The sequence below is a fragment of the Trichosurus vulpecula genome, chromosome 4 (genome assembly GCF_011100635.1).
Source record: "Trichosurus vulpecula isolate mTriVul1 chromosome 4, mTriVul1.pri, whole genome shotgun sequence".
In the NCBI taxonomy this organism is placed as follows: domain Eukaryota; kingdom Metazoa; phylum Chordata; class Mammalia; order Diprotodontia; family Phalangeridae; genus Trichosurus; species Trichosurus vulpecula.
In genome coordinates this window covers 74037986-74061248 of record NC_050576.1, presented here as the reverse complement: position 1 = coordinate 74061248, position 23263 = coordinate 74037986, and the positions used below count along the sequence as shown (strand labels likewise).

The 23263-nt window shown below is 38.5% G+C and overlaps 1 protein-coding gene and 1 pseudogene across 2 annotated transcripts in view; one reads left to right on the top strand and one right to left on the bottom strand.

The window, feature by feature from the left end:
• SOAT1 (sterol O-acyltransferase 1) overlaps positions 1–23263 on the bottom strand; it is an 80117-nt gene that overhangs the window by 38248 nt on the left and 18606 nt on the right. For both annotated transcript variants that reach the window (XM_036756438.1, XM_036756439.1), the window contains exon 3: positions 11054–11112. In XM_036756438.1, the coding sequence (XP_036612333.1) occupies positions 11054–11112 (59 nt within the window). The remainder of the gene's footprint in view (positions 1–11053; positions 11113–23263) is intronic.
• On the top strand, positions 5011–6464 carry LOC118847810 (annotated as a pseudogene).

The following is a 23263-nucleotide window of genomic DNA, read 5'->3' as shown; positions in this document are numbered from 1 at the left end:
CATAGCGGGGAGGGCAGAGTCTTTTATCCACATCTCCTGTCTGTTTCTACAGCCTAGTTCTTGGGCCTTGCCTCAACTTGGAAATAAATAACTGATTATAGGAATATCTTAATTCTTTCAATGATAAAATAATAACACCCATCTGGTTCCTTTCTACCTAATGGATATTACAAGAATTATTCATTACTTCAAGTACTCTAAGTGTCTAGACAAATGTCAGTCTTTGAATAAGGTATTATTAAACAGTCTAATTAGATGCAAGCTACCTTAAATAGAAAAAAGGGGGAAAGCCAGTTAAGAATTAAACTGGCTTTCAGCCAAGCTTTTTGGCCAATAATATTACCTCTGAAGATATTACTGCAATTGTTGCTAAGGGAAATGCTGTGTTTTGAATCATATCAAAAATCAACAAATATTTTCAGCACCTTCTCAAGTACTATAAGATACAAGTACCAAGAGTGAAACAAATCCTATTTGCAATGAGGTTACATTCCAATGAGGGAAAGTACACATGAAAATACAAGCCGCATAACTGTAAAGCTAAAACAAATACATTCACAGTAATACAAGGCTGTTTAGGCAGCAGGACACTAACAGCTTGGAGAGGAAGGGTTTCGCACAAAGATGGTGGAGGAAGTGTACTTGAAATGAAAAGAGGATGCTATTAGGGAAAGGTGAGGAGGGAGGACAGTGAGGTGGCACACTGGATAGAGTAACAGGTCTGGAAGCAACAAGACCTGGATTCAAGCACAGCCCCAGACAATAGCTGTGTGACTCTGGGCAAGCCACTGAATCCTGTTTGCCTCTGTTTCCTCATCTGTAAAATGAGCTGGAGAAGAAAATGGCTAACCACTCCAGTATCTTTGCCGAGAAAACCCCAAATGGAGTCACAACGAGTTGGGCAAAACTGAAAAATGACCAAACAACAGAGAGAGGCCATTCCAAGCATGGTGAGAGATGCAACGTGGTGTGTGAGGAAAAAAGAGAAAGTCTATTTGGCTGAGTTGCAGAGCATGGAAAGCGTAAGGCTAAAAGAACAGGCTAGGGCCAGGTGGTACAGGGTTTTAAAATGTAAGCAGGAGTTTATAAACTAAATGGAGTTTCTATTTTATCCCTGAGCTGAGAGGAAAGCCTCAGGAGTTGATTAAGTATGGGGAGTCACAGAGACATAGCTGCACTTAAAAATCACTCAGCTGTTGCCACATGTGGAGGATGAACCAGAGCAGTGACAGACTGGAGGCCAGGAGGCCAACAAAGAGGCGGCTGTAGAAAACTGGGTGAGTGGTGATGAAGGCCTGAACCAATGCTGACAGCAGTGGGAGTGGGAGAGAGATCAGATATGAAAATACTGCAGAGGACGCAAGGGCAAGATTTGGCAACTGATCAGATATGTGGGATGAGGAAGAGGAGTTCAAGACAATGCCAAGATTCCAACTGGGACACTGAAAAGAACTAGTGTCTCTGACAGAGGTAGAGATGTTTGACAAGGGGGAGGATTTATAGAGAAAGATAGAGTCCAGCTCCTGGTCTGGAGAGGGCAGCTCAGTGGCACAGTGATACCATCCTTGGAGTGAGGAGGACCCAAGTTCAAATCTGGCCTCAGACACTGAGCAGTGTGAGACTCCAGGGAGAGAGGGAAGCAAAGAAGGAACATTCCTTCCATCAGATATTCAGTTCAAAAGTGGAAAGAGAATGGCACCTAATACTTACTGAGAAATAAATTTTAGTATCAGTTACAAAAAAGATCTTCCCTACATGGGCTAAGGATCTTCACAAGTATGAATACAAACTAACAACGATGAAATCTGAACTATGCTCACTGTTTTAAAGTATGGTAGAGCTTGCCACCCAAATTGAACTAGATTACAACATTCTATACTCAGTCACATTTTAATCAATCTCAACAGTTAATAAAACCACCATCTTCCACTTGGCTGGCACCATAGCTTCTCTGACCAAGTTTGTGTTTTTCTTATCATTTATTCTTCACCTAGCTTTTTCAATACTCCATCTACTGTTAAAATGTTAGAAGAATAATAGTACGCAAATTAGGAAACACACAAATCCAAAATTGATTAAAACCTTAAAGAAAGCTTGTATTTCTCTCTAAAAATCTCTCAATATCCACTTAACAAATGACACTTATGTCATTTTACACTTTTTCAAAGTGCCATCATAATTTTATTTGATACTTACTGTGAAGAGAAAGATTACTATCCCTGTCTTACACATGAGGACACTCAGAACTAAAGAGGCTGTTGACTACTGACTACAAGAGAAGGAACAGGGAAGAAAAACGAATAAAGTTATAAGGAACTTTCCCAAGATCCTCCTGCCAGTAAGAAAAATGAGTACCAATAAAACTCAAATACGGGGCAGCTAGGTGGCGCAGTGAGCAGAGCACCGGCCCTGGAGTCAGGAGGACCTGAGTTCAAATCTGACCATAACACACTTGCTAGCTGTGTGACCTTGGGCGAGCCACTTAACCCCAATTGCCCTGCCTTCTCCCCTCCAAAAAACCAACAAAAAAATAAAACTCAAATATGGACAAGATTCGTGGTCTAGTGCCATGCTGGTTACCTAAATATTGTAATTAGATAAATTCAACTCCAATGGACAGAAACAATATCTTCTCCATAAAGACTTCTCTAGAATAAAAGTATTTTATCGATTTACTCATTTACCTAATATTCATGTTAAACATGAAGATCAGGCAAGAGAAAGTAGAGGCAAAGGAAAAGCCACATTTTCATGGGACAAAGGTGGAAGCTAACAGACAACTAACAAGAGTTAGAGGAATATTATGAAACAGATGCTGAAATGTTTCGAGCCAAAAAATACCTGGGAACTACTGCACCTGAGCTGCCTCTCAACTACATGGATTCTGTTAAGATTTAAGTACCTTATGTTTCAATATACACGTTGTTACTTTATGTTCATATACGACCTATACTCCAAATAAGTATAAAATAAGTATATATAAGCATACTTTTTTCAGGCAATCTCCTAGGGGGGAAAAAACCTTTTTTAAGGTATTACTCAGAATGTAAACACTAAAGAGCTGTGTTAATTTGCATCTCTCCCTGTCATCTGATTCTTACTCACAATGTGGTCATTTGCTGAATTGTGTAATATCCTCTGCTACTGTGGACTTAAAATGCTGAGTGGAGTAAAAACTGTCTCCTTGTTCTAAAGAAATATTTTTAACAAGTCAGGATACAAAAAGAAGTAATCAAAGGATCATAGACTAGAGGTAGGAAGAAGCTCAGAGGCCATCTAGTCCAATGCCCTTATTTTACTGAAAAGGATGCCCAAGGTCACGTAAATAAATGAGAGGAGGAGAGTCTGACCCCTGGTCCTGACTCCCAAGCCAGGGCCCTTCCCCCTGCTCCCAAATGCCTCTCATTTACTCCCAACCTGGGGGATGGATTCATGGAGTTAATCCAGAAAGTTTTCATATTCACCAAAGCAGATAATACTATGGAGAATGCAAAAATATCCTAGATAAAAGTTAATTACAAAACATTTTATCTACTAAAACAGGATTTGGTGCTTCTGAATCCACTTCATACTGTTTTTTTACTTCATGAACATCTAACCTTGTTTCCAAGAGTAAGCCTTCTAAGAGCTGTGACTGTGACCTGCGCTTTTTGTTTGCTTGCTTTTGAAATGTGCTTCGCAGCCCTCACTCTTTCTTATTTGATACTCTCTTTTCTCTCCATTTTTGGGACATCACTCTCTCCTGGTTTTCCTACTTATCTGACCACTACCTTTTAAGTCACCTTTGCTTCATCCAAGTCATACATACTAGCTGTGGGTGTCTTCAGGCCTCCACCCTGGGCCCTCCTCTCTTTTCCCTCTACACTACTTCACTTGGTAATTTCATCAGTTCCCATGGCTTTAATGATTACTTCTATGCTAATGATATTTAAACCTACCTATCCTGCCCTAACCTCTCTGCTGACCTCCAGTCTCACATCAGCAAATGCCTTTTAGAAATCTCAAACTAGATGTCCCATAGACACCTTAAACAAATCCAAAACAAAACTTACTATCTTTCTCCCTCCCCCTGCCCCCAACCTATTACTGAGGGTGACATCATCCTTTCGGCTCTCAGGTTCACAACCTGGGAATCCTCCTGGAGTCCTCGCTCTACTCATCCTTCCATATCCAAGCTGTTGCCAAGACCTGTCGATTTCACCTCTGCAACATCCCTCCTCACCTGATAGCTCAACATCTCATATGCCTTCTGTACAGGCTTTCACCACCTCCTAACTGAACTACTGTCGCAGCCTGCCGGTGAGTCTGGCTGTCAAGTCTTTCCCCACTCCAATCCACCCTCCATTCAGCCACTTATGTGACTCTCCTAAAGCACAGGTCCAATCATGTCACCCTCCTACTCAATAAACTCCAACGGCTCCCCATTGCCTCCAGGATCAAGCACAAAATCCTCTATTTAGAGTTCAAAGCTCTTTGTTAAGTGAGCCTTTCCTAACTTTACAATCTTCTCACACTTTCCTCACCACTACATTTCAATTCAACGACACCGGCTTCCTGGCTAATATACCAGTAAGATACTCCAGGCGGAGGCGTCGGTTCATCAGCTCAGTGGGAACACCGCGGAGCGCAGCCCAGAACCGAAGCTGGAGCCGCCTACAGGAGCCACCAAGCCGCAGCAGCCGCGCCCTCACGGCCCAGGGAGCCAAGCTCCTAGCCGTTGTCCGCGTCCGCCGCCGCCGCCCGGCCGCGCTCAGCCGCTCCGAGGCCATGTTGGGCCGGGGGCACCACTCGGCGTGACTCGGGGGCCCGAGCGCGATCCCCCGCCCCTTCCGGACAGCCGCCCATCCCCAGCGCCCGGGCTTGCCTGGCTTTTCCAAGCCAGACTATAAACTGATAGAAGGAGAAAGTTCAAGGGAAGACTATCCCTCACACTTCGTGGCAGCAGAACTAATGACTATTGAAGAAAACAGTAGCAAGTAGAATGAGCCCATTGTGAAGAACGGCAGGCCTCCAGCGGCACAGAGTATGCAGTCCTTCCTCCATCAGTACGCGGGCTCTTTCAAGACGCCCCCATTGCGGAAAGCACACAGTGTAATGGGGGAAGTCTCGGCTCCTTCATGGCAATGCCCAGAAATGGAAGCAGACTTGATATTGCTCATGAAAATTTAAAAATGGGATCAGATGGTGAAAGTGACCAAGCTTCGGGGACTGCATCGGATGAAGTCCAGTCTCCCGCAGGTGTTTTCTCAGAAACCGGATACACAGAGGAATCTCTATGGAGGATTTAAATAAGCATTTGTCACTTCCTCCAGACATTAGAATACCTGACCGTTATTTAGAAAAGCTGCAGATAAATAGCCCTCCATTTGATCAGCCAATGAGCCGGCGCTCTCGGAGAGCTTCCTTGTTGGAGATTGGATTTGGGAAAATGGAGACCTATATTAAATTGGAAAAGTTTGGGGAGGGGACCTACGCAACTGTATATAAAGGAAGGTGCAAACTGACGGAGAACTTGGTAGCATTAAAGGAGATCCGCTTGATGCATTAAGAGGGAGCACCATGTACAGCCATAAGAGAAGTTTCATTATTAAAGGATCTAAAGCATGCCAGTGTTGTTACATTACATGACATCGTTCACACAGATAAATCTTTGACTCTAGTCTTTGAGTACTTGGACAAAGACTTAAGGCAGTACGTGGATGACTGTGGCAACATCATGAGCATGCACAACGTGAAGCTTTTTTTATACCAGATTCTTCGTGGTTTGGCCTACTGCCACAGGAGGAAGGTGCTTCATCGGGACTTGAAACCACAGAGCCTCCTCATTAACGAGAAAGGAGAATCCAAGCTAGCAGATTTTTGGACTAGCAAGAGCCAAATCAGTTCCCACAAAGACCTACTCAAATGAAGTCGTCACACTTTGGTACCGGCCACCCAATGTTCTCCTGGGTTCCTCAGAGTACTCAATATGGATTGATATGTGGGGTGTTGGCTGCATATTTTTTGAAATGGCTTCCGGAAGGCCCCTTTTTCCAGGTTCTACAGTGGAGGATGAACTGCACCTAATCTTCCGACTGCTCAGAACATCATCTCAAGAAACTTGGCCAGGTGTTGCTTCAAATGAGTTCAAGAACTACAACTTTCCTAAATATAAACCACAGCCTCTAATCAATCATGCACCCAGACTAGACTTTGAAGGAATTGAACTGATAACAAGATTTCTTCAGTACGAACCAAAGAAAAGGGTTTCAGCAGAGGAAGCCATGAAACACCCATACTTTTTGAAGCCTGGGAACAAGAATACATGCTTTACCTGAAAGTGTCTCAATATTCAGTTTGAAAGAAATTCAGTTGCAAAAGGACTGGGGTTTTCAAAATTCTTCCTATCCAGAGACAGGACACGGCAAGACCAGAAGACAGAGCATGCTCTTTTAAGTTCGATAGCAGGATTTCAAGCCCAGCCCCAGCCTCTTACCAAGCAAAGACTCCGATCTAGACTTGGGATCTCTGCTTGTCTACGCTGTCCTCTTCCCAGTGGAGTCTTTTTATTTCTGACCTGCAGATTATATTTTTATATTTGTTGTCACAGTGTGACAATTTCTTGTACAGTTGGTTTTAAGGTCTCCTCTGCCATTACAGCCAGTCAGTTACAACTGTTGATGTAACTGGAGCTGCAATTTTTGTGCAGGACTGAGAAACACAGGGCATTATTTATTGCGGATCATTGCTGCTAAGTAAGTACTGTTGAATGCCTGAAGAAGCTGCAATGGCTTAATATGTGAATGCATCTGTTTCTCCTCACAAACTGTTTGCTGCAGTTTTTGTTTGTTATTTTTATTAAATTGCAATGTTTCCTGGAATGTAAAATATGTGCGTGTGTGTGTGCGTGTGTGTATATATATATATATATATATATTTGTTTATTTTTAGACAGATAGCTTAAAAGAATAAGCCTACCAGGGCTTTTTAATCAAGATACTCATTTTTCAAATGGATCTATGTCTCACTGGTTCAGCAATTTCTTCTAACAATGCAGACTGCAGCAAGCCATCCTTGACTCTTCATCCCATACAACTCTGATCCACAACTTCTCCAAAGTTCAGGGGGATACATACACTAGGTACAATGCTTTTGACAATCCTATACCCCCTTGTGTTATGCCTCATATGATATTATCAGAGGGTTACCTTCTCAGTTCTCCCTGTCTTGGGGGTCCTCCTTCCTTCTTCCTGGAGAGGCTTGGCACAAGTCTTGGCACATATGCATTTAATAAATGTTTATTGACTCACTGACTGAATAGGGCTATTTCTGCCCTTGATCTTCTAAAGAGTCCTGATTAATCTTGATTTATATGAGATGGAAAAGTTGTATTCTATTGCTTACTACTTACTGCCCCGATCAAGGATACACTCCATTTGCTTATTGATAACCTTCATTAAGCTCTTGGTACAGATGGTAGAGTAGACCTATATGTCCAGTAATTACTGAAATTCTTTTTTCTACACCTTCACTCCTGCAGGTATCTTATCTTTCAGTCCCTCAACACCTTCAAATTTTACTTTTTGCAGCACAGATATCCTCTCTATACATGATCCATTCTGGCTGCTTCCTTTCCCCATAGTGGCATTTCTACTTCCTTTGTAAGCATTTCAGGAATTGTGATGTTAGGGTCTACATGTGGTAGTTGCACTATTCTTGATAGAGAAAAGTTTGTTGAAATGGTTTTTGCACATTTTTTCCATGTTTCTTCTGTATGTAATCTACTTTCCAGTTTCATCTTTGAATGCCAATGGAGATGGCTTTGCTTAGTTGTTATAATCCCTAAAATAATCCCTAAAAAGTGGATTTTCTTATTAATTTTAAGTGTTGACAAGCAGGCCACGGGAGTTGATATGGTTTTAGAGAAAGAAGGAAACTAAAAGTTCATCTAGTGTTAATGCCTCTGAAAAATCAGGTAAGATAGAGAGGCATCAATTTTTATGAAGCTGGTTTATACCTCACAAAAAAAGCAGTTTAAAAAAAAAACAGGTGGGTGGGGAGAGGAGCTACATCAAGAGGGCAGAATGACCAAATTCTGTTGGGGAAAGTCAAGAAAAAGTCACAGCGAATGATTTTTTTTTTTCCAGCCCAGGGCAGCTTAGGAAGACAGAGAGTCCTGTGGACACTGGAGTGGAAGCTGACCAGAAGCACAACACAGTGGTAGTGGCAACAACAGGACAGAAAGAGATCCCAAGGATCCCTAAACTAGCATTGTGTGCCATCTTGTCAGTTCTGTCACCCACTACTCAATTCTAGGTCACAGATCTAGGATAGAGAAGAGCAGCTGGGAATAAGCACAGGTCCTAGCTGAGGAAATAAAATTCCTCTTTGCAGATGATAGTATTGATAGTTTACTTAGAAAACCCTAGAGAGTCAACTAAAACACTAATCAAAACAATGAAGAGCTTCAGCAACGTCGCAGGATATAAAATAAATCCACACAAATCATTAGCAACAAAACCTAACATGAGGAGATATAAAGAGAAATTCCATTTTAAAATAACTATAGATAGTATGAAATACTTGCTAGTCTACCTGCCAAGACACACACAAGAACTATATGAACACAGTTACAAATTGGAGAACTATTAATTGCTCATGAGTAGGCAATACAATAAAAATGACCATACTACCTAAGTTAATTTATCTATTCAGTGCCATACCAATCAAATTACCAAAGAATTACTTTACAGAATTAGAAAAAAACAACAAAATTCACCTGGAAGAACATAAGGTCAAGAATATCAAAGGAATCAACTGGGGCGGGGGGCAGGGGGAAGATATGAGAACAGAAGGAAAAGAGCCTAGCAGTGCTAGATCTTAAACTTTACTAACAACCTGTAATCACAGAAACAATTTGTTGCTGGATAGGAAATAGGGTGGTTGATCAGTGGAACAGATTAGGTATACAATAAACATACACCAATAAAACATGCACAATAACCTAGTGTTAGGTAAACACAGAGGTCCCAGCTACTCAGTTGAGACTCATTATTTGACCAGAATTGCTAGGAAAACTGAGAGGTCATCGGGCAGAAAGTAGGCACAAATAGCTACTTCATACTGTTTACCAAGATAAGCTCAAAATGGGGACACAATTTAGACATGAAGGGTGATACCATAAGAAAATTAATGGAACATCGAAGATATATGGATAGGGGAAGAATTCATAAACAAGCAATAGAGAGGAGGTTCACAGGAAGTAAAATGGATAAATTTGCTTACATAGAATTTTAAAAGGTTTTGTACAAACAAAACCAATGCAGCTACAATTAAAAGAAAAGCAGGAAAATTCTTTGGGGGAAAAAGTCTTTGCAGACAGTTTCTCTGATAAAGGGAACTAAGTCAAATTTATGAGACTAAGGGCCATTTCCCAACTGATAAATGGTCAAAGGATTTGAATAAGCAGTTTTAAGAACTAATAGTAATCATGAAAAAATGCTTTAAATCACTAATAGAGAAATGCAAATTAAAATAACTGAGGTATCACCACCTCATACCCAAGAGACTGACCAAGATGCAAAAAACAAAACAAAACAAAAAAAAAAACATGCTGGAGGGGATGTGAGAAAATAGTTACACTAAGGCAAGGTCAGTGGAGCTGTGAATTAGTCTAAACATTTTAGAAAGCAATTTGGAACTACACCCAAAAAGCTATTAAACTGTATATGTCCTGTGACCCAGAGATATCACCATTAGCTCTATATACCCAAAGAGATCAAAGAAAGAAGAGAAAGGACTCATATGTGCAAAAATATTTACAGGAGCCATTTTTGTTGTAGCAAAGAATTGGAAACTGAGAGGATGCCAATCAGTCAGAAAATACTTTTAGGGAATGGTTATTTCAGATAGGTGAAGCTTCCAGATAACCAGAAATTTACACATACAAATGCTAAACTTGTGTTTTATTTCCAGACATCTTTATGACCTTTGTTTGAAGCCTCAATCTCATCAATGACCATAGCATAACACAGTAACAATGTCTTTAGGGTCCACTCGAGTACAGGACCTCAGAGAGCTCTCTGCCTACTCATCCACATCAGCTCGTCTGCTCCTAGCAGTCATTCTTTTCTACCCCTTCCTTCTCTAATCTCTCAGTTGGAATTCGGGGAGAATCACCAGAGGAGCTGATGATCAAACGTGTGAAATCAGCAAATGTTTTATACACAATAAGTGAACAGACTTCATTCTGAATATATGTCTACGTACCTATCTCTGGTCAAGTACTCAGGTCTGGGCGGGGGGGGGGGGTGTCCCCCACTATTTTTCTGAATGATCCACAACCTTTTCTGTTTATTTCTCTGTTCATGGCTGACATGAATACGGCTCAAGTTGATTAAGTTAGATTGTAGATAAGTGAGTTTTTTTTTTTTTTAAACTCAACTTCAGGTTTGAAGTCTCCTTTCTATAAGGGAGAGAAATTTAACAGAAAAGAGAAAATCAAAGGGTTTTTTTTTTTTAAAGAAGAGTGACATAGGGAATAGAACACAGGATTGAGCCAGAAAGACCTAGTTTCAAATCTCATTTAGATATTAACTAGCTGTGTGATGTCAGGAAAGTCACTTTCTATGCCTCAGTTCCTTCACCTATAAGATGAGGGTGTTGGGCTCCACGGTCTCTAGGGTTCCTTCTAGCTCTAAATGCCAGATGCTATCAAAAAAATCTTCCAAACAGCACAAAGACTAACATAAAAAAGGCTAAAAAGCCCAACTGTGGATATCCAATTACATTTTACTAACCATCACCAAAAGCTGTAAGGAAGTAACTAGGATAGGAAGGAAATAAAAAAGGAACTTGCTTCTTCTTATAGAAGGGTTAAGTCTTGGTTTTGCCCATTGCAGGAGGCAAAAGTGATACCAGAAAATAATTTTAGCAATTCCCTTTAGGCACGATACCCTTAGAAATGTCTAACCCAACTTCGCACTTCGACCCTCAAGTCCTGTAACTTCAAATACAGTCATTTTTGCATGAAGTTGTTACATTTTGGTTCTGGGAGAAGCCAGGAGTTACTTACTTCTGCTTCTGCTGCTAACAGTATCTTCCGTGTCAGGTGCTGTTCAGGGTCAACTTGACCTAAAGAGAAAAAAAAGAATCTTTTTTTTCCATACATGTAAAAACAAATTTTTTTCATTTTAAAAAATTTTGCATTCTGAATTCTCTCCCTTCCTTCCCCCACCCTTGAGAAGGCAAGCAATTTGATATAGGCTATACATATATAATCATGCAAAATATATTTCTGTATTTGTCTCATTGCAAAAGAAAACAGATCCCTCTCTCCCATAAAAACATGAAGAAAAATAAAGTTGAAAAAAGTATGCTTTGCTCTGCACTCAGACTCCATGACTTCTAATTGTCTTAGATCATTATATTGCTAAAAATAGCTATGTCATTTGCAGTTGATCATCCTTATAATATTGCTGTCACTGCATACAATGTTCTGGTTCGGCTAACTTCACTTTGCATTAGTTCATATAAGTCTTCCCAGGTTTATGAAATCATCCTGCTCATCATTTCTTATAACAACAGTATTCCTTCACAATTATATACTACAACCTGTTCAGCTACTTCCCAATTAATAGCCAATCCCTCAATTTCCAATTCTTTGCCACTACAAAAAGAGCTGTTATAAATATTTTTGTACATAGAGGTCCTTTCCCCCCCCTTTTTGGATCTCTTTGGGATACAGACTATTAAAGGTATTACTGGGTCAAAGGGTATGTGCAGTTTTATAGCCTTTTGGGTATAGTTCCAAATTGCTCTCCAGCATGGTTGGATCAATTCACAACTCCACCAACAGTGCACTAGGGTCCCAATTTTCCCACATCCCCTCCAATCGTTTATCATGTTATTGCTTAATCTGATAAATGTGAACTATTACCTCAGAGTTGTTTTAGAATCCAAGACTTTGGAGTGATTTCTAATTACATGGTTTTTAGTTACCCTGTCATATCTAAGAAAATAAAAATTCTAAGTGTCATCTGTGAAAGTGCTTTGAAAAAAGGGGCTACATAAAACAGGTTTTTACCGTTCTTATTTAAATCTTAAAGTAGAGAATCATTAACAGTAGCCTAAACATAACTGCATAAACATCTCAATTGCATCCACTTTTTTTTTGAAGTGGGTAAAGTTATTTTACAGCAAGTAGTATGAATTGCAGATTTTAGGCTAATGGAAATGGCCTTGGGACTTCAAGAAGTATATCAACTCTGAAGCTGATAACAGAACTTCCTGAGGCATTTCCTACCCTGCCCTCCACCCCCCCCAAAAAAAACACAGGACAAACCAAAAAAACTTTGTTCTATGACTCGAGCAGCAAAGTCCTATTAGTCTATTAAGCTCCATTCTCAGTATTTCAATCCAACTTTTAGTTGAATACATTGTTGCTTCTAATACTGACATATTCTATTCCCTCTTTCCAAGAGATACGGAAACTTAAGTTACGTTATTCAACAAATTGAGCTGGGGATGGGGGGGTGGGGTGGAAAAGAGATAGAATGCTACCTCCAGTAATCTTGACATAAAAAAAAACAAAACCCTTTGTACTTTTCTTTGCCCTTTCATCAGTACATTTACAAATCATTTATAAGTGCAGGAAAGACAGACAAAGGCTATGGCTTTTACAGAAAGATATCACTGATCAACTTTACAAAATGCAACTCAATGTCTTCAAAATAGCTTGTCAAATTTCATAAAGTAGTCCATTTTCCCCATTCTTCTCTTGGCCCTGTTCTCTAATTCCTCTGGACTTCAAAACCATAACCCTGGGTACCTTTTTTCCCCCAAGTCCCCCCCTGCCTCATTTCTGCTCTTTCTGCATGTGATCTAGACCATTTTTCCCCCTTGTATTTGTATCCCCAGCACCCAGCACAGTGCCTGCCACATAGTATGTGTCCAATAAAGGCTTGTTTCTTCCTTCCTTCAACTAGAAATAGGCCTCTAAATCCAATGTTTCACTCACTATGATTATGTCAGAGTGGATATTATACAAGTGTAATTTAAGTAAGTGTGTTCCCTGAATTAATTCAGCTACTCAAGCCAAGGGCTTTAATATTTTGCTTTAGACTTAAAAAATATCATCACTCTCACTCAACCATAAGTGACACCAGGCAATATGGTCCTGGTCACCCTCCATCTGGAAGCAATAAGTTTTAGGAAGACAACAACAATGAAAATTATAGAACTATGTCCCAGGAGAATTTTAACCTAAGAATTAAAATGGTCTATGTTCTGAATGTTGATTAAAAATAAGATATTAAAGTCATAAGCATGAAATAAAAATATAAACAAAATAAGTCAAATTCAATTTTTCACCTTGAAAAAAATAATCTCATACGATTCAAGGGGAAAGTATTTTCCTTTCTTGTTATCTGAATTTCTTGCAAGCCTATAAAGCTAAACAAATGCCCAGAGATAATATCCAACACTTTAAAAGAGCCATGTGCATGCTTAACTCATAAGTCAACCCAAGGCTTAAAAATACAGTCAACCCTGAAAGAGTGATAACCCCGGTTTTGAAGGTTGTATCATCTTTGATCTAACTGCCTTGACCAGATTATCACTGCCTAAGAACATTAGGATTTCGTTTGTTGTTTTCTAACTAAAATATAATGTTACCACAATAAATAATCTTTAAAAAAGGACATTTAAGACTTTCAGTGAGCCTCTTCCTATTAATCTAATTCCTAAGAGGTTTAGCTTTTAAGCTGCCTATGTCACCAGTGCAATAGTTCTCCACGCTAAGAAAAATGACATATGACGTGTCAACTATCTGACGTTGCTAGAAAACGTGGTGTTCTGAATATGTCAATTTTTTAGATAATTGAAGCTTTCTTTCCCTTTAACTCTTTATTTTAAAAATTTCTAATGGAAATATTTGCTGATATAATATACAAAATGTATTTAATATCATTTAAATTTATCATTAACTTTAATTACATTATTATTATTTGGCTAAACACACATAAATTCTCATTCTCTTCCCCCCCCCCCCCAGCACAGAGCTACATTTTCTAAATGTTCTTTCTTATTCTTTCTTGTCTGCTCTTAGTGGGTTGGCTCCAACAGAACACACATCCTCTCTCCCCAACACTCCAAACCATCTATCAATCAGCTGCTGTAAACAAGGAAAGAACTATCATGAGAAAAACAAATAGTAATGCTTGCTTAAATCATTAAATTTTAATTTTATAGAAAGTACTAAATCAACAGGCTTTGGGCTAAGCCTGACTCCCCTCCCCCACATCCAACCTTCCCAGTTAACACAAATAAAATTCTGTGTTCCACACAGTCAAGACTGCCAGAAATCTGACCATTGGATAAATGGGTGCATTACCATAATACAAAGGATTTCATAATTTAAAAAGACCTTATGAAATCATGTTGCCTAGCTTCATTTCTTTCCATTGGGTAAAGTATTACTATTTTCATTCTAGGGATGAAAATTTTAAGAAATAAAATACTTCTATATATGTATTGTATAATTTCACACTTAGATAGAAACAGATATAGATATTTAATTATTATATGCTAGAAGCCATAGTTCTTTACTAGTGAGATCTTGATAAACCACAGGCAAAATCAAGTTCCCCAAAATATAACCACATGTAAAAAAAAGAAAAAAAAACCATACCAACATTCTGCCCTCAGAAACCTGTGCTGTAACAAGTTATCACTTGTAGCTTGATAAAATAGCCACATAATTTTAGAGCCAGAAAATATCTTAATAATCTAATTTCACATCCCTCATATTATAGGAGGGATCAAGACCATAAAAGTTAAGAGCTCATGGTCACATAGCCTATTAATAAGAAAGACAAGGATAGAACCCATGTCTCCTGACTAAGTGTAGTGCTCTGGAAAAAAAAAAAAAGGCAAGAAAAAAAGCTTTTTGCCCTTAGGTAGTACTTCCATGAGTTGCTCTTTCAATAATAAGAGCTAGCATTTATATAGCATTTTAAGGTTTGTGAAGAGCTTTACAATTATCTCATTTTATCACAACAATCCTGGGAGGTAGGTGCTATAATTAAGCTCATTTTACAAAAGAATGAGTAAGGTGGGGCTAAGTGACTTGCGCAGGATGAAACAGCTAGTACCGTTCCCCATGTATAAGATGCACCTTAATTTTGGGGCCCAAAATTTGAAAAAAAAAAAAAAGTATTACATAAAGTTACTGAACTCAAGTTTTATTCATCTGCTCATTGCTTTCAGGCATCCTTTGGCCAAGTCTGGTGCGTGTACGCATGCTTAGTCCATTCCGTTTCATGAACCTGAAGCACCAATTGTGTCCTCCTTTGAAACCAGTAACTTCTTTTTCATCAGCAATTCTTCCCTCATGCTGAACCATCTTTGTGGACACAGGAATTCCAATCGCCCTTTGCTCTTTAATCCATATCTTCATTCCCTCTCTAAGGCAGGCCATTTTGCTGACTTGCCTCTCATGGCCTTCTTCTGCCACATTTTCAGTAGGGTTTCTTCTTCCCGTAGCCAGTCTCGCCTTGTTTTCTCAGTTGGAGGAGGACCAAACTTACGTTCAGCAGCACGATTTCCATTCATTTTTGCAAACTGGATCACTTTTAACCTGAATTCAGTACTGTACAAAAGTTTTTTCTGAGCCATTTCTGGGCAGAACGTGGCAAAACATAAACTAATATACCAGTAACAAATGTGAAACAAAGAGCACAAAGACAAAAAGTGCAAAAAAGCAGGAAGTGCAAGAAAAAAAATCTACAATAATGAGCACAAAAACAAGTGCGGAAAAAGCAGGAAATGCAAGTAAAAGAAACTACAACCACTGTATAAGACACACCCAGTTTTTAGACCCCAAATTTTTTCGAGAAGGGGTGCATCTTAAACATGGGGAAATATGGTAACTGAGGCCAGATCTGTAATCAAGTCTTCTTGATTCTGGGTCTACCATGCTATCCCATCCACTGTGCCACCTAGCTGAAAAAAAAAAATGACCTACATAGAATAATGCATATTTTCAAGTCAAGAATTTGTCATCACAAGATCTTTACCTTCAAACTCCTTTCTACTTAAATCTTATTTCTCTATTCCTACACACAAACAAAAACATAAATTTTCCTATTTTCTGTTTAGATTCTTGCATTTTAAGCCCTTGCAAACTATTCCAATTTAATCTCATTCTCTACTACCCTATCTCTACCAGCTTTCTTAATTTTATGTCCATCCAAAATACCAAACTTCAATCCTCTTCATTGAAATGTAGACCCCACAAATATAGAATAAGCCTACTTTGATGTTTAGCCACTCCCAAAACATTTTTTAAGTTTCTGTAAACAAGTTTCCCATGACATATTTATTAAACCACACAAAAGGCAAAGGGAAAAAAAACTTTTCCACTGATGCTGTTATCTGCCTAGTCCTCTCAACTGAAACAAAATCTTTCCAATTCTATTGTCATTGACACCCATGTAATCTAGATTTCTCAAGATTTTTCCTCAGGAGGGAAAGCTTCCTCTCCTGAGAAAGTCCCTAATTTTGGCCAATGGAGTTTTCTACCATGATTTATACCTAGTCCTGTGCCTGTCATTAGGCAAGGTATTTCTGTCTGATCTAGTGAACTCTCCTTTTTCACATTCAACTCTCCTTTTCATATGAACTCTCCATGAAATTTGGAGACAGTACCAGTTCTCATTTTTTGACTTTTCTCTATAAGGCACTTGTGATTTATCTCCCATTAAGTGGAAAGAATTGCATTTGTAATCCTAGTATCATCCCAAAATGAGGTTTTGATGGATACAAGACACAGGACAATTTGACATGACTTCATCAAAAAAAAAAAATGGAGATAACTCAGGTGACCAAAGTGCAAGCAAGAGGATCTCCTCTATCAATTCATTTGTTTGAGTCATCCAAAATCTGTCACATACTCAATGCATAATGACAAGGTGTTCTGTCTTGTTAAATTTTTTTTAAAATGTAGTATTCAAAATTCACAAAATTAAAAAAAGTATAAAAGAAATTTAAGCTTTCAAATGTTTTTAAAAGTTTGTACTATTTATACTTCCAAGTATTATTGAATTATTAAAGCTTAAATCCCCATTAAAGGACACACTGTATATTAGGACAATAGTTCATGAATATATAATTTATAAATATATACATATATATATCTATATCACGGGTACTTTTTCAACTTTTTTTTTTTTCAACTAATGGTCTGGAGACCAGTACAACTAGATTCATTGACCTAACACTGACTACTCTCCTAAACACTATCCAAATTTTTGGAACCATTTCTTCTTCTAAAGGTATGTGTATACATACATACACATACACACACACACACACACACACACAGAGTAGGTTATGTATAATAAATGTTTATTCTCTTCTCTACCCTCCCCCATCCCGAGAGATAAAAATGATAACTAAGATAAAACAAAACATTATTAGCTGCTCTGTTTTCTGTTAGTGGGGAGAAGAGGAGTGGGGGAGGTAGAATGATAGAAAAGAAAAATGAGACAAATTGTTCTTTCTTTCCAGGTAGTTTATAGACTTGTCTCATGACATCATTACCTCTGCCTCCACAGATCTTCACTCAAATGTTTCCTATCCTGTCTTCTACCCCTTCCCTGACTTTCTCATATACATGCTACTCTCTCCCCACCCACATACCAGCCTGCTTTGACTCAGCTAGTTTCTTTTGTATAAAGTATAGCCATCCAGATCTAAAATCCAATCATGTTTTCATCACTAGTGTCAGTAATACCCATGAAGTCAAATTTACATCTACATTAAATAATGTAGATTTACAGTATCTACACAGAAGCAAACAAATGTTATTAGAATAAATCAGTGAATGTGGACATGGACATTTATTTAGGCAGAAATCAGTTCTATCATTTTGAGAGAAGTTTTTTGGACAAATATCTTATAATTCAGTCTTTATTTAAAAAATATTTTTCCAATTATATATAAAAATAATTTAACATTCATTTTTTAAAATGCTGAGTTTCAAATTCTCTCCCTCCTTCCTCCCCCCCTCCTTGAAAAGGCAAGCAATTTGATATAAGTTTTACATGTGCAGTCATGCAAAACATATTTTCATATTAGTCATGTTGTGAAAGAAAACAGACAAAAAAAGAAAAATCTGCTTTGATCTGCATTTAGACTCCATCTTAGATTCTCTCTAGAGGTGGATAGTATTTACCAAGTCCTTCGGAACTGTCTTGGATCACTGTATTGCTGAGAAGAGCTAAGTCAATCATAGTGGGTCATCACACAACGTTGTCATTACTGTGTACAATGTTCTCCTCATTTCACTTTACATCACTTAAGTCCGGGTTTGTTTTTTTTTTTCTGAAAGTGAAAAGTATTCCATCACAAGGTAAGATAGATTTCTATACCCAACTGAGTGTGTTGTTCCCTCCTTGAGTCAATCACAATGAGTAAGGGTCAAGCATTATCCCACCCCATCTTCTCCTCCACTGTAAAAGCTCTTTTGCACCTCTTTTATGTGAAATAATTTGCCCCATTCTACCCAACATATTCCTCTCTCACCCCTTATTTTTTAATGTCACCCCATCCTAGTCAACTCAGGCCTGTGCCCTCTGTCTATCTATACTCCTTCTAACTGTCCTAATAATGATAAAGTACTTAAGAGTTACACATATATTCCCATGTAGGAATCTAAACAGTTTAACCTTGTTGATTCCCTTTAGATTTCTCTTTCCTGGTTACCTTTTTTTGGCCTCTCTTGAATCTTGTATTTGAAAGTCAGTTTTTCTATTCAGCTCTAGTTTTTTCATCAGGAATGATTGAAAGTCCTCTTTTTCACTGAATATCCATTTTTTTCCCCTGAAGGATATACTCAGTTTTGCTGGGTAGGTGATTCTTGGTTGTAATCCTAGCTCCCGGCCCCCTCTCCCCCCATCATATTCCAAGCCCCCTTTAGCGTAGAAGATGCTAAATCTTTGTGTTATCCTGACTGTGGTTTTTGATGTATGAATTGTTTCTTTCTGGATGTTTGCAGTATTTTGGCTATAATATTCCTGGGAATTTTCATTTTGGGATCTCTTTCAGGAGGTGATGGGTGGATTCTTTCAATTTCCATTTTACCTTCAGGTTCTAGGATATCAGGGCATTTTTCCTTGACAATTTCCTGAAATATGATGTCTAAGCCTGTTATTTTCAATCAGGGTTTTGAGGTAGTCCAACAATTCTTAAATGATCTCTCAATGTGTTTTCCAGGCCAGCTGTTTTTCTAATGAGATATTTCACACTTTCTTCTATTTTTCCATTCATTTGATTTTGTTTTATTGTTTCTTGATGTCTCATGCAGTCATTAGAATGTTTCTTGATGTCTCATGCAATCATTAGCTTCTACTTGCCCAAATGTAATTTTTAAGGAATTATTTTCTTTAATGAGCTTTGTACCTCCTTTACCATTTGGGCCAATTCTACTTCTTAAAGAGTTCTTTCCTTCACTGAATTTTTGTACCTTTTTTTCCCATTTGGCCAATAATGTTTTTTTGGGAGTTCTCTTCAGTATTTTTTGTGACTCTTATCATTTGGCCTATCCTATTTTTTAAGGTGCTATTTTTCTTCAGCATTTTTTGAGCCTCCCTTTACCAAGCTGTTGACTCTTTTTCCATTATTTTCTTTCACTGTCATTTCTTTTCCCAATTTTTCCTCTACCTCTCTTATTTGATTTTTAAAATTCTTTTTGAGCTCTTCCAGGAATTCTTGTTAGCCTTGTGTACAATTCACATTTTCCTCTGAGACTTGAAAATGTAGCTGCTTTGATTTGGTTGTCTTCTGAGTTGTGATTTGATCTACTCCATCACCACAGTAACTTTCTACGGTTAGGTTCTTTTTTCATTGTTTCCTCATTTTCCTGCCTATTTCTTGACTTTTCACTTTATGCTAAAATTCCACTCTATTCTAGGAGTGGAGGCGGCACTGTCCCAAGCTTCAGGTTTTTTTGTGCTGTTGTTCTGGGAGTCTGTAAGTTTTCAGTTCTTCTAAGGTAGAATGATCTAAGGAGAGGTGTCGTCACTGCTCTCCTGGTCTGTGCTCTAGCCTGTGCACAACCACAAGCATTTTTTTCCATCCATGTAACCAGGGTCCCTTTTTCTCCTTCTGTCGCTAGCTCTGATGTGCTAGTGCTCCTACTTGCCCTGATGCTGCAACTAGGACTGTGACCTGGATATGGCAATGCAGTAGAGTCCTGCTCCTAGTGCCACCAAAGGGTCCCTTGTAATATTCCTCTGAGTAGTTGTCTGACCCCCTTACCATTTGTGGGCTAAGAGCTCCAGGAGCTGCTGCTACTGATTCAGCCACTTGTTGGCTTGCTGGGGCATGGCACTCCACTCTCACTCCAGTGAGACAGACCTTTCCTGCCAACCTTTAAGTTGTCTTAGGCTGGAAAACTATTTCCCCTTGTCTTTTATTAGTTCTGCCAATCCAGATTTCATTTTTAGGTGTTATTCTAACATCTTGAGGGAAATTTGGGAGAGCTCAGATGAGTCCCCTGCCTTTGTTCTACCATCTTGGCTCTGCCCCTCCATATAATTCTGTCTTAATGTGACACTTCTAGTCAGTTTCACACCCTGTTTTAAAGTGGTCTTTAGTTCCTTGTAGGCCTGTAAGGATAGCAAGGGATATAGAGACTGTACCTAAAAACATGATACTATTTAGCAAGTTACTGCTATGGCCACTACCTAAAGGAAAATAAAATCTTAATGCTAGAAATAAGAAATCTGTCCACTGTATTTTTCATTAGTATGCACAGAAGTTTTCCTGTTAAAATTCTAGTAATTTTTCAGGGAAGTAAAGACCCCCGAACACAAAACTTGCACCATTATAACATTCAAGAAAATCAGGGGATCTGAAACTTAGAGGTAAAGAGAACTTAGAAGTCATCTGCTCCACATCCCTCTTTTTGCAAATGAGGAAACTGAAGCCCAAGGAGATTCAGTGACCTATCTGAAGATCACTCAGGCAGGAAAGACATGGTATGGATTTTAAGCTCAGAACTTCAAACCTTTCTAGGCTCTCGCCATTGTCCAGTAGGTGCTTCCTAATTTACACTACCTAGTTCCATGATAACAAATGCCAAGGTGGGTCAAATGAACAAAAGAAAAGTTAGTCAATTAGTACTGAAGTTCTTTATACATGATAATGAAAAGGTGATTAAACAACTTTAAAATCTCTAATTAATCAAGATCATTAAAGTCTAAAGAAAACAGCTCTATGACTGATTTAAACTTTGAAACCTTTCAGCATAAATATTAGATACTCCATAAATAATAGAGAAAGAGTTGTTAAACTTTGCTGTTTATAAAAGCCTCTTCCATTAAAAACATCAAATAGATAACCTGTGATAGTCACTTTAAAGAAACAGCTTTAAGTACAACTGAAAACACTTAGAAGATTATGCCAATAACAACTCAAAAAGGTCCACCACAGTAAAACACAGAAAGGATCATATTTTCCAAAGTTTTTCTAAGTAAATACAGTTTAAGAAGTCCTACTCAAATTTACTTTTCTGGACTATATAAAGCCCTCAAACTAGGGTCAACATATAACTCTTGCCAAAGACTGAAAAAAAAAATAGCTTGATGCAAGAAAGGAGTCTTAGAAAGCCCATGAACTATAAATAACAACAAAAAAAATACTGAGCTGCAGGGCCCGTTAAACCATGACTGCCTCAATTAGCAGCTTGCGTTTCTTGGTATAAGAGGCAGCTAGGTGATCCAGCTCGAAGTCCAGAAGACCAGCATTTAAAGCCTAACTCAGATACTAGGTCCTTAACCTCTCAGCCTCAGTTCTCCATCTATAAGATAGGAATAATAATCACACCTGTCTCACAGGGTTGTTGTGAGGATCAAATGAGATAATCTATTTAAAGTGCTTGAAAACCTCGAAGCACTATAGAAATACTAGTTTTTGTTATACATAGAAGTATATGTCTGTTTCTTAAAATTTTTAACTGTCATCTTCCCTCTGAGGAATGAAAATGAACTGCTATTCCTTGCTATAGAACATACATGCACACACATACGTTCATATATAACATTAATAATTAAGGCTTTTTTCCTCTAGCTAGGTTATCAGTATTTTCCTTTCCCCTACGGAGTCTAAAGTAGTATTCACGTGTGGAATCCCAAGTAAAACAAACTACAGGGACCTCCATAAAATCTTGAGGAAAACATCTCAAAGGTGTCCTCCTGCCAATTGGCTAATATAGTCTAAGTGTTCATTGTTTCTTGCTTTCAACTCTAAAACCAATTCAGTCTTACCTTCTTTCCCTAATGATAACTTAAAAATAAATATTCACCTGGGCTCATAGAGTCCCAGAGCACTTGGGACCAAGATAGAATGGCTCCACATCCTGCTTGTTAATCTTGAGTATAAAAGAAAATATTCCAATCTTATACTTTCCTTTCCCTCAACCAATCACTGTGCTCACAGATCCCAAAGCAGAGGTGGCAAAAAACAAATACCCCCATTTCTCTTGGAAAGGGTGTGTCAATCAAACTGCCTCATTCATCTATGACTCCCCAAAGCAAATTTTCTTCCACAGACATCCTTCCCCTATGTTATCTTTTAAACTCTCTGAGCATAGGACTGTCTTTTTGTGTCCCTAGTACTTAGCACCAGGCCTGGTGTTAACTTAGTAAGCATTCAATGCTTTTTCCATTCATTCAACCACCATCCAGGAAGGCCTGAAAGGACAGGATCATTTCTAGCAGGTCTTTTCCTAGACCAAAAAGGAAAGCTGGAAAGCCCTCCACCAAGTAGCCACTACATCTCTCCATTCAGGGTACAGATTTGAAGGTCTACAACACTCTACTTCTATCTCCAGTTGGTTAGTAAGGTGAGCATTTAAAATCTCTTTTGGACATGTGAGCCTTGTGGGCTTCCTTTTTTCCCCCTCCAACTTAAAGTACCACATAATCACACACTGGAGAGCTATTTGCCACAACACATAGGAGTTGAAATGGGTACAAGAAACTTATCAAGGATCCTTTTCATATTTTCCAACTCAGAGCGTCAGCGTCCTCATCCCAAATGCTGTTCTGTTGGCTAACCTTGAGTATAAAAGGAAACACTCTGTGGACCTAATTTATACAGTACTACTGTTTTTAGTTTGATTTTTTTTAAAGGGTATACTCAAAATCTATAAATTACTCAATCTAGAGTTGGATTCCTTGAGTTCTTGTCCAAATGTTGCCAATTATTTAGCTCTGGGCAA